Source organism: Ziziphus jujuba, chromosome 4 (genome assembly GCF_031755915.1).
Source record: "Ziziphus jujuba cultivar Dongzao chromosome 4, ASM3175591v1".
NCBI classification, from domain to species: domain Eukaryota; kingdom Viridiplantae; phylum Streptophyta; class Magnoliopsida; order Rosales; family Rhamnaceae; genus Ziziphus; species Ziziphus jujuba.
Window position 1 is genome coordinate 8,937,182 of NC_083382.1, and position 16,899 is coordinate 8,954,080.

The 16,899-nt window shown below is 32.0% G+C and overlaps 4 protein-coding genes across 9 annotated transcripts; 2 read left to right on the plus strand and 2 right to left on the minus strand.

Moving 5' to 3' along the window:
• Window positions 1–603: 603 nt before the first annotated feature.
• Window positions 604–2,338, minus strand: LOC107416706 (36.4 kDa proline-rich protein). The gene has a single exon (XM_060816564.1). It carries the CDS (start codon window positions 2,218–2,220, stop codon window positions 985–987), a length of 1,236 nt encoding a protein of 411 aa, XP_060672547.1. The 5' UTR covers window positions 2,221–2,338; the 3' UTR covers window positions 604–984.
• Window positions 2,339–7,421: 5,083 nt separating this feature from the next.
• LOC107416701 (pollen-specific leucine-rich repeat extensin-like protein 1) lies at window positions 7,422–10,686 on the minus strand. Its single transcript, XM_016025227.4, has 3 exons — window positions 9,709–10,686; window positions 8,879–9,628; window positions 7,422–7,750 (listed from the first exon to the last, which is right to left on the minus strand). The coding sequence occupies exons 1-3, from the start codon at window positions 9,791–9,793 to the stop codon at window positions 7,719–7,721; spliced, it is 867 nt and encodes a 288-aa protein (XP_015880713.2). The 5' UTR covers window positions 9,794–10,686; the 3' UTR covers window positions 7,422–7,718.
• Window positions 9,411–12,472, plus strand: LOC107416686 (uncharacterized). Of its 5 annotated transcripts, XM_025072650.3 has the most exons (4): window positions 9,421–9,548; window positions 10,693–11,571; window positions 11,643–11,714; window positions 11,793–12,471. In XM_025072650.3, exons 3-4 carry the CDS (start codon window positions 11,675–11,677, stop codon window positions 12,230–12,232), a joined length of 480 nt encoding a protein of 159 aa, XP_024928418.1. In that variant the 5' UTR covers window positions 9,421–9,548; window positions 10,693–11,571; window positions 11,643–11,674; the 3' UTR covers window positions 12,233–12,471. The 5 variants fall into 5 exon arrangements, with proteins under 5 accessions (XP_048327063.1, XP_048327062.1, XP_024928418.1 ...); XM_048471106.2 differs by lacking the exon at window positions 10,693–11,571 and having other exon boundaries at window positions 9,411–9,548; window positions 11,793–12,472; XM_025072649.3 differs by having other exon boundaries at window positions 11,643–12,467.
• Window positions 12,473–13,710: 1,238 nt separating this feature from the next.
• LOC107416687 (uncharacterized) lies at window positions 13,711–15,051 on the plus strand. Of its 2 annotated transcripts, XR_009638701.1 has the most exons (3): window positions 13,711–14,309; window positions 14,790–14,947; window positions 14,979–15,051. XR_009638701.1 is itself a non-coding variant. In XM_048472042.2 (2 exons), exons 1-2 carry the CDS (start codon window positions 13,881–13,883, stop codon window positions 14,892–14,894), a joined length of 534 nt encoding a protein of 177 aa, XP_048327999.2. In that variant the 5' UTR covers window positions 13,712–13,880; the 3' UTR covers window positions 14,895–15,051. The 2 variants fall into 2 exon arrangements, 1 of the variants encoding a protein (XP_048327999.2); XM_048472042.2 differs by having other exon boundaries at window positions 13,712–14,309; window positions 14,790–15,051.
• Window positions 15,052–16,899: the final 1,848 nt, after the last annotated feature.

Here is a 16,899-nt window from a genome sequence, read left to right on the forward strand (position 1 = left end):
AGTTATTAACTCGACTTCTTTTATATGTTTGTCACTGTTTACATAAATTACCTATTTTAAACAACTTTATATACATATATATTTAGAGCAGGAAGTTCGAACTTCCAAACTTTGTCCAAAATAGAAGTTTTTGCCACTAGATTATATATATGTATGTACATATATATATATATATATATATATATATTAACGTTTAATATCTCATCCATATGGTAGCATGCATTTATTTAAATTAGGATGCTTAGTTGGGAAGTATGGAGGTAAAACACATATTATTAGGTCAATCTAACTCATTTTAGAAACCCAAACCCTAAGCATTTTTCACATAATTAATTAGTTAAACATCTCTTATTTAATAAAACGAGAGATTTTCAGTATTAAAAAGTTTTAATTTTTGTACGTATAAATGAAATTACTGGAACTGATGGATTGATGGTGATATTTTATTCTTTGGGAGAAGCAACAAAACATATCAAGTCAAAAAGAATTAAAAAGAGCCAGACAAACATTCACGTGACTCTTTCAAAAAACATGTACATATAGAGAGAGAGATTATTATATATAGCTAGGTAGAGAGAGACCCCACTGAATAATAAACACCAATAAAAGTAATAATAATTCTTCTGCAAATTATTATTAAAACAGTCAAAAGCATTCACTGTTTCCAGATTAAAATTAGAAAATAAACAGACATTTAAACATCACAAAGATCTACACTTTTCCATCACGTATTACATCCAACAAAAACATTAATTAAAAATCCCCTGTTTTTTTTTCTTCTTCAAATTAAGCTCTATGTAAGCTTCACTTTTTCTTTCTTTGTTTTCTTTCTGTCTTTCTTTCACAAGCAAATTAATTATTTCTCTGCAGCTGATGAAACAAACACAAACATAATCCTGAACGAAGATTAAGCAACTAAAAATTACAAGGGAAAAAAAAAAAAAAAAAAAAAAACAAAGCTAGCCAGAAAGCCTTTTTCTTTTTTTAGTTGGCGGGGCATTTGAAACCTTCAGGAGGATGCTTGCCGCAGTCATTAACGAGGACATTAAGAGCAATAGGCAAGATGATTTCGATGTTCAGAAGCTTAGCTCTAATGGTGGTGCAAAGGCAAATAGCAGCATCCAAATCCACCAATCCTTGCAATACCGGACAGCAAGTATCTTTGGGACTGCCGCCGATGCCGACGTGAATCAAACCACCCAACACGTCGACGCAAGCACCCAGCTTCAGTGTATCAATGGGGCATGTCTCTTGTCCTTTCGGCGGTGGTGGAGGACATGGTGTTCCAGTCGGTGGCGGCGGCGGCGGCTTAGTGACCGGCGGGCTCGGTACGGGTACATAAGGCGTCGGTGGAGGTTTGACGACGGGTGGTGTTGGCACGTAAGGAGGAGATACAACAGGTGGTTTCGGCGGTGGGATAACAACAGGTGGTGTTGGCACGTAAGGAGGAGAAACGACCGGTGGTTTCGGTGGTGGGATAACAACAGGTGGTGTTGGCACGTAGGGAGGAGAAACGACCGGTGGTTTCGGTGGTGGGATAACGACGGGCGGTTTAGGTACGTAGGGAGGAGAAACGACCGGTGGTTTTGGTGGTGGGATAACGACGGGCGGTTTAGGTACGTAGGGAGGAGAAACGACTGGTGGTTTTGGCGGTGGGATAACGACGGGTGGTTTAGGCACATAAGGAGGTGGTTTAACGACGGGAGGCACTGGAACATATGGAGGATGAACAATGGGAGGTTTTGGGATATGAGGAGGTTTGACGACTGGTGGTTTAGGTACATAAGGAGGTGGTTTAACGACGGGAGGTACTGGAACATATGGAGGATGAACAATGGGAGGTTTTGGGATATGAGGAGGTTTGACGACTGGTGGTTTAGGAATGTAAGGAGGATGGACAATGGGTGGTTTTGGAATATAAGGCGGTTTGACGACGGGTGGTTTGGGTTTGTGAGGTGGATGGACAATGGGAGGTTTGGGAATGTAAGGCGGTTTTACGACGGGCGGTTTCGGGATGTGAGGTGGTTTGACCACCGGAGGCTTAACATGGGGAGGGTGTTTTGGAGGTTTTGGATGGTGTGGTGGTTTTACCACTGGAGGGTGTTTTGGTGGGAATTTTGGAGGATATTCTGGAGGTGGACAGTAATTTGCTAAAGAAGAAAGCAAAGTGCCCAAATTCAGGAGGAGGATTAAGAGCTTAGCTAGAGTATATTTCGCCATTGTTTGAAAAAACTACTCCACCACCCGCCAAGAGAGATGGAGAGGAAATGAACTTTAGCTAGTTAATGAACCCTACAACACGGAAATACATACTTATAGAGAGAAAGAGAATGAGAGAAATAGAGAACGAGAGAGAGAGAGAGAGAGAGAGAGAGAGAGAGAGAAAAGAGAAGGAGCGATCAATTATTGTGACTAATCTGTTGGGTCGTGGTACTAAAATTTTTTTAGTGAAATTTGTCATGTTTCATTGACTTGAGGGACACCACAAATCCGCTTTAAGATATACTTGTGTATATTTATATATTATTTATTATTTTATACAAATACACAAATTATCATATTTGCACCGTCATCATCGTGGTGTTTAAACTGAATTTTCTCTATCAAACTGATTTTTCAAATGATTTAGATTCAAACATGTAGTAAAGGTTTAGTTAGATTCATTTTATCTCAATTTAGGATATTTATATAGTCCACTAATAAAATTTAGATTTTAGCTCTTAAAACAATCTAAATATTAATAAATAAGCTAAGTTCTAAAATGAATGACTAAACTATTCTTATCATATTTGAAAATCATGATCATGTACTTCATCTTAAATAATTTGCACTATAGGACAAATTGCATTTAAACGTTTTTTAATTTTGTCATAATGATCTATATTTTTAAAAAATTATTATTAACGTTCTTTTAATATTTTATATTTATCGAACAATAATCCTGTAGATATTAAAATATTCATTAAAAATATTACTAATTACTATATTTATTTAATATAAATATGGAAAAAATATATTTATACTTAAATTAATAAGTGAATTAAGAAAATAAATTAATTAAATATTATATATCATTTGATAAATAAATATGATAAACATTTTAATAATTTTAGCATTATTATTTATCAAAATAAATTCTAACAAGTAAAAATTAAAAAAAAAAGGTTAAAAACCATTATTTTATAATTAAAAATAATTGAATTATACTGTTAAAATATAATTCTAATTTTAAATTATTAAAATTATCAGCACAAATTGATAATTAACTAATAACAAATTTTCAAAAAGTATGCATTTAATTGCAATTAAGGTAAAGAAATTAAAAGGGTTTAAATCAGTTATATTTCCTTGCATTATTTATATCCTAATATCCCTGATGAGATAATTGTTGTGTATATACATATATGGAAAGTGTAAATATGTATGTAGCAAACTATATATATATATATATATATATATATATATGTTTTCAGATTATTATATCTTAAAAATCTTTTAAGAAATTAGACAGGGGGTAATCCAAAAAACGCGGTTGGTAAATTGAGCAGGGTTTTTAACATCTAGTGGCTGTTGAGTCCGTGAATGGTTCATCATTGCTGATCAACAAAACCCAACATGTGATGCTTTTTGATCGCAAAGAAAATCTTTTTGCCAGGAATTTTTTTTTTTTTTTCTTGCACAGAAAACTACTTTATAAGAAGACAAAACACCCACAGATTTTTTTTTTAATATATCTTGTAAGCTGTAAGGGATCGACTACAACACTTGTCAAATCATCACCATTTCTACCGCATCCTTGGTGTCGGCCACATTTGTTTCACTAAATTCTAAGAATTTTTTTTGCTCCATTTGCATGCATGATGAAAAACTTGCATGTGAAGCCATTGATAGAGTACAAATGTGGGGACAGCGAGGTGCTTATTATTCTCATAGCTTGGAAATTAAAACGATTATTATCAATGCTGTGCTTCTTTCCCATGGACCACAATTGAAGTTCAATTCCGTTCAGTTACGTGAACAATTGCATAGCTACAGTTTCTTCGGCTACAAAACTTAATTAGCTTTTAATTTCACGTTTGGGGGATTTTTCTAATTAACATGATACATATATATAAACGTATGATTATATTTGATGATAGGAATATACCCTTTTAATATTTCATATATACTTTTTATATACATATATATTTTGCTTTGTTCTGGCTAGGAACATCAACTTGGTATATATCTGTCCGTTTCTTGCATATCTATATTTCTAAATTAAGCTCAATCTCATTTAATATCTTCTGCAAAATTGTAAATTGTTCTTAAAACATATAACTACTTGCATCATAAGGATAATCTTAACACGTATATTTATAAAAGAATCTTTCCTCTCCTGTACATAAAAAGTTTTACTATTTGTTATCAATAATAATAATCACAATAAAATCATTACATATGGTTATTATTTATTGGCTATATTTAATTGTGCATTAATTTTCATTTTAAAAATTTTATTTGAGAAAGTAAAAATTTTATTAATAAACATTTAAATTATCAATATATGAGTTTCATCGATCACCATAATGATAAATAATATTTTTCTATATATACATATATATCTATATATATATATATATATTTATCTAATGTAATTAAATAATTGTTATCTATAAGAATAAAATTGATGAAATTAGTAAAATCCTGCTGTGATTAAAAAATAAAAATAAAAATCTTTTTTAATCACGAAAAATGTCGTTTTCAAACAAGAAGCTAGCTATTGAAATAATACTTTTGAGACAAATAAGAGGTAGGCGCATTCAAACTTTATATATATATATATATACATATATAGCAATTTTTTGTTTGACCAGGTAAACTAATATCTAATTACATATAATTTATATAAAAAAATTTAATATACTGAGATGCTGCCTATATAGGCTTGGCTCAGCAGAATAAAATTTTATATATGTATATTAGAATGGATCTTCTAGAATTACCTTTTTATTTATCATGGCAAATATGATGGTGTGAATAATAAAAATAAGATTCATAATGGAGTGTTCATTTAGTTTTATATATTAATTTTTTAACAAGAAATTTTTTAATATTAACAACCTAATTATATGGAAAAATAAACTTTAGAGGATAAGCATTTAAATTTGTATAATTTTTAATATATAGATCAACATATCTTCCAATATAAAATGGAACTTTTTTTTTTTTTAATGGATATATATTAGGACTTAGAAGTAAGGAATACACTGAATATCAATTCTTATATACACCGATGGCTACAAATCAAAGCCTGAAAAGACGTAAATTCTGGCTCTATATAGTTTAGAAGGGTAGGTACCACAAAAGATTCATGCATTCCTTCTTCTTCTTCTTCCAAATTGGCGAAATAAATCCAACAAGTTGTTCACTCTAAGCCAAAAGATGGGTCTATAGCCCCACAGTTTTTGTTCCCTTCCAAAAAGCGCGTAAAAATTCTATGGACTGGCTTCCATAAATTGAAGAAAAATATGAAATAAGATTTTCAAATTATTATTGTAATATATAATATATATAATATACAAGCTTGTAATTTTATATACACCACTCTAAAAATTTTTCTATTGATTGTTAATTTCTGTAATCTAAAGGACAAGATTACGTTTTGTCCATGTTTGACTATTAGAAAAAAAGAAGTACATTTCGTCTATAGCCACATTGTTATTAGGTCCGGTTTGGCCTTTAATGAAAGTAACATTTTTCATTTAAATGAAATTATTTAATTGTAGTTTTTAATTAAAAGCTTTACATATATATTAGACTTACAGATCTCATAACGTTAATTAAATAGACCAACTAATTAAAATTAGTCGGCAAGCCTGCGTTTTGGCTGTTGATATTCTTCGTAGTTATAATTAACATATTGGTCATAATTGATATATATATATATATATATATATATATTAATTTTAGTCTATCTAACAGGTACCAAAGTGCAATTAAAGATTTACATTCAGAATTTGAGAATTATTACTAGTCATTATTGCCAATTGAACTGTTCGGAAAATGCATATTAAGTGTTATGCCAGTTGAACTTATGATAAATATTAATATAAAGGCTAGTTTCAACCAATCTATCAAGATATATGCTAAAATAATGTGGTAATATTAAATATTTTTATTTTATTAGTTGAAATTTTACCGTACATCTAATATGGCTAAATGAATACTTTAAAAAATAAATATAATTAAATATAAACTAATAATATATTACACGTATCATTTGATAAACATCTTATTATATTAGTTGCTACCTTTAATATTGTTTTAATATCAATAAGGGTCCAACTAGTGTGTTTAAAGGTATCTTTGTAATTGTACCTTGGTCCTTTCCATTCTCTGAAGATTAACATCCACAATACATTTTTCATACTATTATTTCCACTCCGAGTGTGAATGCACCTCCTGTAATCACGCCTGTCATCAAAAGGTACGTGTCCACCTTTCTCAGTTCGAGTAACTTTTCAAGATTTTAATGTAACTTGCCAAAATCCTAATACCATTTGTTATGTTATGTAAGTTGATTGGTTCATTATTGGACTTACAGATCATCTCTATATATATATATATATATATATATATATATATATATAATACTATTAGGATCAACCCAATTTTTTTTCTTTTCAATATTGGAAATGAAAAATTTTAAATTCATTGTAAATATTCGAAACAAATAATAATTTTGTCACTGAATTTTTTTTTGTTAAGGATGTACTATCCTATAGTATAGGTTTAATATTATTTGGTAAACATAATTGTTTATCAAAATTTAAAAACTAAATTGATGATAGATAGCTTAACATTTACAACTTTGAGTCAAAATTATTTTTATAAGAATAGCCTAATAGCTAAACCATTACTTCTTCTAACAATCCTTACAATCGTTTAGAGTGCAAATCTTAACTTAAAAGATTAAGAGAAAAAAAAAAAGAAAAAAAAAGCCAACTCAAAGTTTCTCTATTTTACTATATTTTATTAATATTTATATATTAAGGAACCTTCCATATTTTTTTGTACAATATATTCTTCACGTTATTTTTCTATTATAAAATTTGAGCACTGAAGTGCACGTAATTGGAGATTTGATCACACAATTGCAAATCATGAGTACCCCCAAAAAAAAAAAAAAAAAAAAATCAATCTCAGGTGTTAATTAAAACGAGGCCAGCTAAAAGCATTCTAGTTCTGATGAAGAAAATCCTGACTATGTTGGTTAATTATACCAAATACGCTGTACAAATACAATACACTACTATTTTCTTTATTTTATTTTTTTATGAAATTAGTATACTACTAGTATATCACTTAATAACTAATCATTTATTAATACTTAATAATTAAACCTTTAGAAATGGTGGTTTTGGAACATTATAGATATCCTTCATTTATTTGGTACTGCTGAGAACTATTTGTAATAATAATAATAATATCGTACATCCATACTAGCACGTGGCACTGAGATAATGAAAAGCACAAAAAGTGGAAGATCTAGTTCATAAATAATAGATATATCTATATCCAAAATCGTGATTATACATATGGAATCCCATCTAATAAAATGTTTTAATTAGTGTGCTTGCAAAACTCATGCTCGAGAGAATCCAGGATATGGTATTTATTTTATTAATTGGTCTCTAAAACCCAGCAAATAATCGTCTTTAATACTCATGCTTCTTTCAGTCGTAGATGAAATGGCATTTACCAGAACCTGCCGAATTTGAACATATGTGCCAAAAAAACAAATTGTTAGAATCACCCTTGTATTAATTACAGTAAGAGACATTGCCAAAGACAAAACTCAATCAGTATCAAAGAAGATTTATGAAGATAAAAATTAAAAATTGAAAATAAAATACCCAAAAACTTGAAATGTCAACTGAATGGGGAAGAAAAAAAGTGGTGAATATCTACTTTCATGTCAAATGTAGGGCCAAGTGTATGGTATACCACTTGTTTATTTCCGAATTATCTCTCCAGGAAAGGACGTCCCATCTGGGTTACAGCTCAATCTAAATCTAGAAAAAGTCTGAAACTATTTGTTCAGTCCCTTTCCCAGTACAAATTTTAAAAAACAAAAAGCAATGCAAAGAGAAAACATAAACTTTATCCATAAAGATCATGTATAATTTGGCACAATGGAGCAATGAGGGGGGATTAATTAATGGCCGGAAATAATGGGAAGAGAAGTGGGAAATTTTTTTTACATATAATACATGTAAATCATGGGGGTGTTGTGGTGTAACAATCACTCACATCAAACAGTCAACAATATGATTGCTTTTTTTAAAAAAAAAAAAAATGGTTTATATTGCATGTAATTCAAAATTACACCGATTACATAGTATAATGGTTATATATAATACTTTTATTACTTATTTATTTATTTGTTATTTATTTATTTTGGAATATGTAATGCTTTTATTAGAAAAGGGGCATTGGTCCCCGTAACATGAAAATAACTTTTATACCCAAAAAGGAAATCACATGGGCATAAAAAATGTCGTCCATGAAGTGGCCGAGAGAAAGACCACAATATTGAGGCGATAACTTCCAAAAGTTAAAAAAATAAAAATAAAAATAAAAACCCATCAAGCCATTAAAAATATTGTTAGCAAATCTTAATAGAATTAGAGCACTACAACAATATATGAACAATTTATCAGATTTTCAGGTAGTGTTTTGTCTTGCATGAATTATATTGACATTAACTCTCTACCAAATCTATTTTGTTATCTTATATGCACATCTTACTGCATTTCTCTGCTATATGTATATTGGAAAGCTAAATTTCAGACAAGGATTGGACTTTATCATATATTAATTTTCATCTACTTACTTGGATCAACTGTGACAAGCATGGCAGTTCCTCCAAAATCACAAGTTCCTCCACCAGCCTTGGTGTTCTGCCAATAGCTATTGAAAGCATATGAAGCGTGGGCCACCAAAGTATCGGGTTGGAAGCATGACCCATTTGGTTGAATCGATTTGCAATCCGCACCCGACCCGCAGGCATAGTCCATGGCTTCTTGGATTATTGGGTCGGGTACAGTTGGCTTAGCAACACACCAAATGGCAAACTGAGGTTTCTTATGTGAAGGTGGTGATGGCCCAGAAGGTGGTGGGTAAACCACTGGTGGGCTGGGTCCATGCTTGGGTGGGCTTTGTGAAGGTTTTGGTGGGTGTGGGCTCAGAGTTGGGCTAGGAGCTGGGCTTGATACATAGCCAGGTGTGCTTGGTGGTGGGCTATGCGGAGGGGATTTGGGCCCAATGGAACTTGTAGAAGAAGGTGGTGGTGGTGGTGGTGGTGGTGGTGGTGGTGGTTCTGAATGTGGGGTTTTGGGTGGTGTTTGTGGGGTAAATGGGGGATTGACACAGAATGGAGGAAGTGGAACATTTCCGGGTAATGATAATGGGGATAGTGAATCAAACGGTGGTAGAGAGAAAGGGGAGCTCACATCAGACGGTTCAAGATTGAAGGAATCCGACGGTTTGTGATCAATGCCAAGGTGATTTAGTGCTTTTAACTTCTTCACTGATTCACTGGTTGTGCTTTTGGGTTGTGGTAGTATTGGGTAGCTTCTTGCATCTGCAACAAAATAGACAATGACCCAATTAGCTGAGAATAATACTATAATGTTAGGAAAAAAACAAAAACAAATTGCTTACCAGTTTGAATGAATAGGATGGTAGCTGAAATGGAGATATAAGCAATTAAAATGCTCAATCTCGTGTGCTTTATACTTGACTCCATTAAAGTACCTAGCTAGTTGCTCTGATTAAGCGCAAAATATGTAGAGCTTGCAAAAGGGTTTGCTGCTTCAGCTTTCCTTTCAATGGTGACGCTTCGGAATTAGATTGATATAGGGCCGCAGCTTAGGCAGACAGGCCAGAAGCAAGTTAACAGGAAAAAGAGAGTGGGTATTCAAAAGATACTATTATACATCTACATGGAATAAGTAAAAGATGATTCTTTTTAATTTCTTTGTACTCAGACATTGCTACAAAAATGTAAGTGAAATATGCATGGGATAAAGATAACAAGTGTAAGAGAGAGTGTGATTTTGAGAGAGGTGTACAAATGAATTTTCTTTCCACCTTGTAATGTTATATGGTATATATTCTTGCTTGGAAGATGAGAAATATGAAATAAAGAGAGAATGTTTTGTTTTCTGCACTTTTGTTTTGCTTGATTTCTACTCAAAGAGACACCTCAACCTCTCACTTTCTCTTCCCTCAGCTTGTATATCCATTATTTATTGAAATTTCAGAAGCTTGCCGAGAAAAGTTTTTGATACAGTGGAATTACAATATTATTATACTTAGATCTACTAAATGCAAGGCCAAAGGTCCATTGCCAAACATAAAACACAACAGAGATAGAAATTGTTAACTAGTTCAGCTTATTAGATGAATTAATTCCCTTGAAAGGATTGGCTTCCAGGATTTTAACATCTTAATTTCCTTTTTCATAGTAGGAACTGCTTAGTTTATCTGGATTATAAGAAACTCATTGCTCACATGCTCATACCAGAATATGAAGTATGCTTAACAGAAACATAAGGCAGGAACTTTGTTTATAATGCATTTTCTTATATCCTTAAGTACAAAATTGTGATTCTTACTTGTGATATATTGGCATATATGTGTCAGTATTTCTGCAGATGAATTGCTACCGGATTGTGTATGAAATTATGGTTTTAACATATGAACAGTTATGTACATAAGTTTTTGACTGCTTCAATTTGTTTTAGTTGGGTTATGTAAGTGTTTACTTTTTTCTGTTTCTTGTTTACATTGTTTACTACTAAAACTTTATATTTCATTATCAATTGTTTTCTTTACTTTTTAATTTATGTTCTTTGGGTTGTGTTGTAAGCATTATTAGTACACGGAAAGAGTAAAGTAGCATTATAAGGCTTACAAAGTATGGAAAACTTGAGATTTAAGATAATAATTCTTTAATAACTGGTCCAATGATTGAAGATGTCTCATCTTTCTTCTCTATTAGCATCTGATTTCTTTTTTTCTTAGTTTTCATTAAAAAGACCGCAAACTCTTTATGCATAACTATTGCCTCTAACATGAACTAATTTATGGCTATGGGACATATATCTTAGTAAAGAACCACTTTTAAAGCCCTAATTAAGCCAAGAACATTTTTTTCTTAAAACTTAATTCATTAGGACTAAATAGGTAATATAGTTTCCAGTTGCTACTGTGGCTGCTAGCACTTTACAAAATTTGTACTTTTTTTAAGTTTTCTGTGCGTTGGCAACGGCTTCTTACCATCTATAAGCTTATGGCATAAACTATTGTGCTTGACAAATGGATTTTACTAGGAATTGTAAATGCTATTTATCTTAATTGGACTATAATTTAATGTGACTTTGTTCAAAATGAAAACAAATTCTTATAACTTGCTGTTACAATCAATTATGTTACCGTTGGCAACGTTCACTTGCCATCTATGCCTCCGAAGGCATGAACTGCTGTGCTCGACAAATGGATCATTCTACGGAAATTATGAAGGTGATTAAGCTTACTTAGACTATAAAAGTCATATGTTTTCACTATTCAAATTGACCATCTCTATTTTACAGTTTGCTAAAAATAAACAGCCTCGTCACTCAAAATGAATCCCACCCCAGGGTCTTCCATTTTCACTGATCAAGGTGTATTCGTTCACCATATCGCATGGACTCCAACCTCTAATGATTCATGGAAACTCAACTTTGCCGGTTGCACTGCAGGAGCTGGTTGCCTGATGCGTGATCAAAATGCTATATTCAGGGCAGCCTGCGCAGCACCTTTGAAGGACTGTGAAAGCATCACAGTGGCAGAACTGACAGCTTTGCACCATGGACTTGAGATTGCTGTAACACAAGGAGTAGATTACCTCGAAGTAGAGGGAGATCATCCAATTGTGTTTCAATTGCTCCAAGGTCAGATCTTGCCTTTGTCATCATCCACTGAGACACTTCTTGAAGAATGTATTCAGTACTTCAGAAGGTTTCGAAGTTTGAACATTCGCCAAGTAAAACACAGCGTGAACGCAGTAGCAAACAAGATTGCAACCTTGAGCATTGGCCGCGTGGAGCCCTGTTATTGGTTTGACAAACCTCCTTCTGAAATAACAGAACTTCTTTTGGGTGATGTAGTTGGCCGTTGGGTGCCTATATCTGATCTGTGAATTCCATTGTAGTCTAAATATAATGAACATATTTAGAAGAATATTTAATGAATAATGAGAAAGATCAAAATATTTATCAAAATATTTTTGTGCTTGAAATTTAGTCTGATTGATGACTATACCTCCATTGTAAACTTTGTGGGAACCACAATTTTTTGATCTTGTGCACTAGGTCGAAAGTTGTAACAATTGCTTTTTCCATCAAGATGATCTTGCACATCATCAAATATTATAGTGCTTTCTTCCTGTGTTTGGCTATGCTCAATTTTTTAATCCCACGCTGCTATATCTTGCCCTGTGCTATGCTAAAAAATTAAAACGCTCTAATTTTCCTTCCAATGACTTTCAATAATCTTCCTTTTACTGACTCTTCTTTATAATTAAATATAATGCATATTAGTACTTTGGAAAAACTGCGCTACTAAGATCAATTTCTTTCCCATTCTGTTTAAAAATATGCTTTTACACACTTGTGCAAGACATGACAGACTCCGGCCCATAAATGTTTGATTCTCAAGAAAATTAGACAAGTTTTTCTCAAGAAAAAGTACAAATATATGTATAAGCGTCAATTCGGCATGTACCAAACTTGAAATGACCTCGCCCACATGCCAACCATTCATGCCCAAAATTAAGTGCCATATTTTGAAATTTCCAACCAACGGTAACTTTATTATTATTATTATAATTATTTTTTCGCTAACGGTTTTCTTGAAACATTGTTTTGTTTTGTGTATGTTGCTTGCGGTTATGTATTCAAATATGGACAAAAATTTAAAGAACACTGCATATAAATTAAACATGGTTCAAATTACATTTTTGTTAGGCATTGCAGATTATTTCAATATTCATAATAAATCCTGAGCACATTAAGTAAGCTTATGAAATGGGTGTAATAATTAATATCTTTTTCTTTCACCCTCCACATCCAATTCAGCTTCAAAAACCCAAATTTTGGAGCTCAAATTAGCATTAACTTCTATGGATTTTTTTTTTTTAATTGAAGCCAAATGAGTCATTAGTAATGTGATTCGTTAATTGAAGTGAGTCTGAACCCGGAATCTATCATTAAATTTTACTATTATAAACTTATTTTAGTGGACCATAGGTAGAATTTTTACTTTTATTCCTCTGTGATACTCTATATTGGCCCATTATATTTTTTCTTTTGCATTTCATAAAGGAATAAAGTGGATGGAGATTTTCGTCAATCTCATCTTAACTGAAGGGTAAAAACAAAAAATGCAAAAGATGAGAAACAAAAGATTTGCATCCAAATGAGGGAAACTCTTCACCAACAGAAATTTTTTTTATTTTTTTCTAATAATTAGGTTTAAGGACCAGATTGGGGTAATTGGAAAAGACGATGGTAAAACTGGAAGAAGAGATAGAAAACAGTGGAGAAAGGGTGGACATATTCGGCATACCACATTCATGAATTTGAAAATACTGATGAATTTACAACGGTAACTTTCCGTCTTTTGTCTTCCACTTTCGCCGATTAAATAAAACCCCAAAACCCATACTTTCTCAAAAAATTAAAAAAAATCAAGCTTTCGATCACAAACAGAAGAAGAAGGAAAAAGATTCAAAAGAAATAATACCCAGAAGAAAAAAAAGAAGAAGAAGAAGCATAGGCTAAATCGCAATGAGTAATTGCACAACAAAAGTGGTCGAGTACTTGGAGCCATTCATGTCAAAGGAGCTTCTCTACAAGTTCCCAGACAACTCTGCTTTCGATTTCGACTACACTCAGAGCTCAATATGGTCACCTTTGGTTCCTCGAGCTTACACTCCCATGGATTTCGACCTCGATTTGGATTTCCTCACACCCAAAAAGCTCAACTATGATATGGGTTTTGAATTGGGTAAACGGAGCAGTCTCAAGAAACTCACTTCCCATGTCAAGAAGAAGATCTCCACCACTCCTTTGAAAATCAATCTCAGTGCTTGGAAGAGCAAGAAAAAGCACAAGAACTATAATAGCAAGAAGAAGAAGAAGATGATGATGAAGATGAGCTCTGATTTCTCTCCAACTCCTCCACTCAAAGGGGCTTGCAACCCTGCCGCCAGAAAGGTACCCTCTGTTCTGTCTGATACGGGTTCTTGAAGTTGTTGTTGTTTCTTTTTTTCTTTTTCTTTTTCTTTTTCTTTTTTTTTTTTCCCCCCTCTCTTTGGTTGGAAATTAGGTTCAGTTAGGTAAAGACATTAGACAAGTAAATAGAATTTGGGAGGAATGGGAGGTTTAGAACTATGGATGTAAGAAAATTTTCTTGGAATAGGAGGAACTTTGAACCACAATTTCAAGGAACTTTAGTTGAAAATTTAGGGATAAAGTCGAAACTTTTAGTGGAAATTATGAGATTTTAAAGCAAACCCATAAGGCAAAAACCCTGTATAGTTCATTAGTTTTTAGAAGCATCTTGTTACTGGAAAATTCCTGTATTAATCTCATTAGTTTTCAATTATATTCTTTAGTGCTTTTGTTAAGTCTTCGATTTTCTTTTTTTTTTTGTTTTATCCCCCTTATATCATACTCATACCATTTTATATTCAGATATGGAACAAGGTACTCAAAGCTGCCTCAAAACACTTCAAGAAAAAGAAAGACACTGCAACCCATGTGAGGCTTTCCAACTATATGAAAGATGGAAATATTTGAGAATTTTTACTATTCTTTACTTTCCTTATTTTGTTTTAATTAATAATGATGATAATTGTATTTGTACACTTAATTATATATATAAATTGTATTTGTACACTAATAGTGTACCATTTGTGCCATTTGTAATAACAGCTATATAATAAGCTTTTTCGCCTTTTTTTTTTTTGGGACAACTATATAGTAAGTTGTTCCCTCTGAAATTTATTTAGCAAAATAATCTCCTTTTATTATTATTTTTTCTTTTTAAATCACATTAAAACAATCACAAAATCCTTTTTTTTTTTTTTTTTTTCCGGAGATAACAGTTACAAAATCTGGCCAACTAAAAAAATATTCATTACATGTTCGCCAACATAGCCTCAATCAAGCTTCCAATGGATAGGAAAATCCCAGCCACCATGTCCGTAAGTTCATCAAAAACATAAAGAAGTTCTCCAATCAAAAATCCGTAGTGAATTCATACATAAATTTCTCAGTATTAATTCACCAGTCTTGCTAGCTCTCTAACCAAGACCTCCAACACCTACAACATATAAATATACATAAATATATATATATATATATATATATATATGAAAAAGACTATGTTTCTATCAAAAAACAAAAAAAAAAAAAAAAAAAAAAGGAAAAAGACTATGTTGTTTTCAAGATCTCGATTCTATAAGCATCTCCAATAACATTGTAGTTTGCTATAATAATGTCAAATTTTAACATGAATAAGATCATTTTAGAATATTTCCAAGGACAAATATTATTTTATTATTGGTATTTTTAAAATTTAGAATTGATATGAGTTCTTCAACGGTAAAGATTAATATCAATACCAAATTTTAAAATGAGCTCACAGGATTTAACTTCAACTTTTGTGAACTTCCCAATTTGCCTTTTCAACAATTAGCCTGGAAGCATTGAGCACACGCAGTGGCCACTAGAGATATACCAGAAGAACCTTGAATAAAAAAGGCTTACGGTTCTCTCTAAGGGCCACCGACTCAGTTCTTCGAATTTTCCAATCCCAATTGGGTTATCTACGATTTTGATCATTTCTGGGGTAAGGTTCGATCACAACTAAGCTGGTAATCAAAGCCTCTTCCTTTAGCACTATAACGACAGCATTCATGGATTTCTTTGGTTCAGTTCTGTTCTGATGAGCGTAGGAAGATTGAAGACTTACAGATCCTACCTAAATGGATTCAATTTATTAAAATGGTGGCGTTTAGGTACCACAGGGTAGTGAAGATGGTCACAAAAATACGATGGTAGCATCTCGCATTTGTACTGTGTCTGTGTTAGTGATAATGAATAGCTGCTTTGAATCTAAACCCAAATGGCTTCAAGTGCTAGTAAAAATCAATAGGAAATTTGTTTTTCCGGTGGGTATATATATTTCTATGTATAAGTTTTATGTTTTATTCAAAAAATTTAGTTCCTTTCTTCGATCATAACCTAAAGAAAGTAATGGGCAGACGACTAAAAGAGACTGGTAGTCTGATCTTCGTTCAAAGCTCAAGGCTTCCAGACTAATTGTAAAAGGCAAGTTGGAAAATTTACAAAAGTTAGTATTAAGTCAAGTGGAAGAAAACTTTAGGTTCGTGGCAATAATATCGCTCCTTTTAAAAGTTCAAAACCACCACAGATTTTATTGTGGTAAATTTTAAAAAATAGAATTGGTAAATTTTACAATGTGCCAACAGAGAGGATAAAACCTACATTAATGTCAAAATTGTCACAATGCAATGGCAATTTGTAATACCATTGGAATGCTTTTATCTCTCTAATGGCATATTGCACAATTTGACAATTGCATTTTTTGATATTAAATCTGGCAAAAAAATGCAATTACTAAATTTTGATAGTAGACTTCACTGTAATAAAATTTATGAAAATCATCACCATTTGTCAGCAAGAATATAATTTTAATCGTGAATCCCATTATAATAAAATTTGAAGGATTCATTACCGTTTAATATTTTCTTTTTAATTTAATACTTGAATTATTATA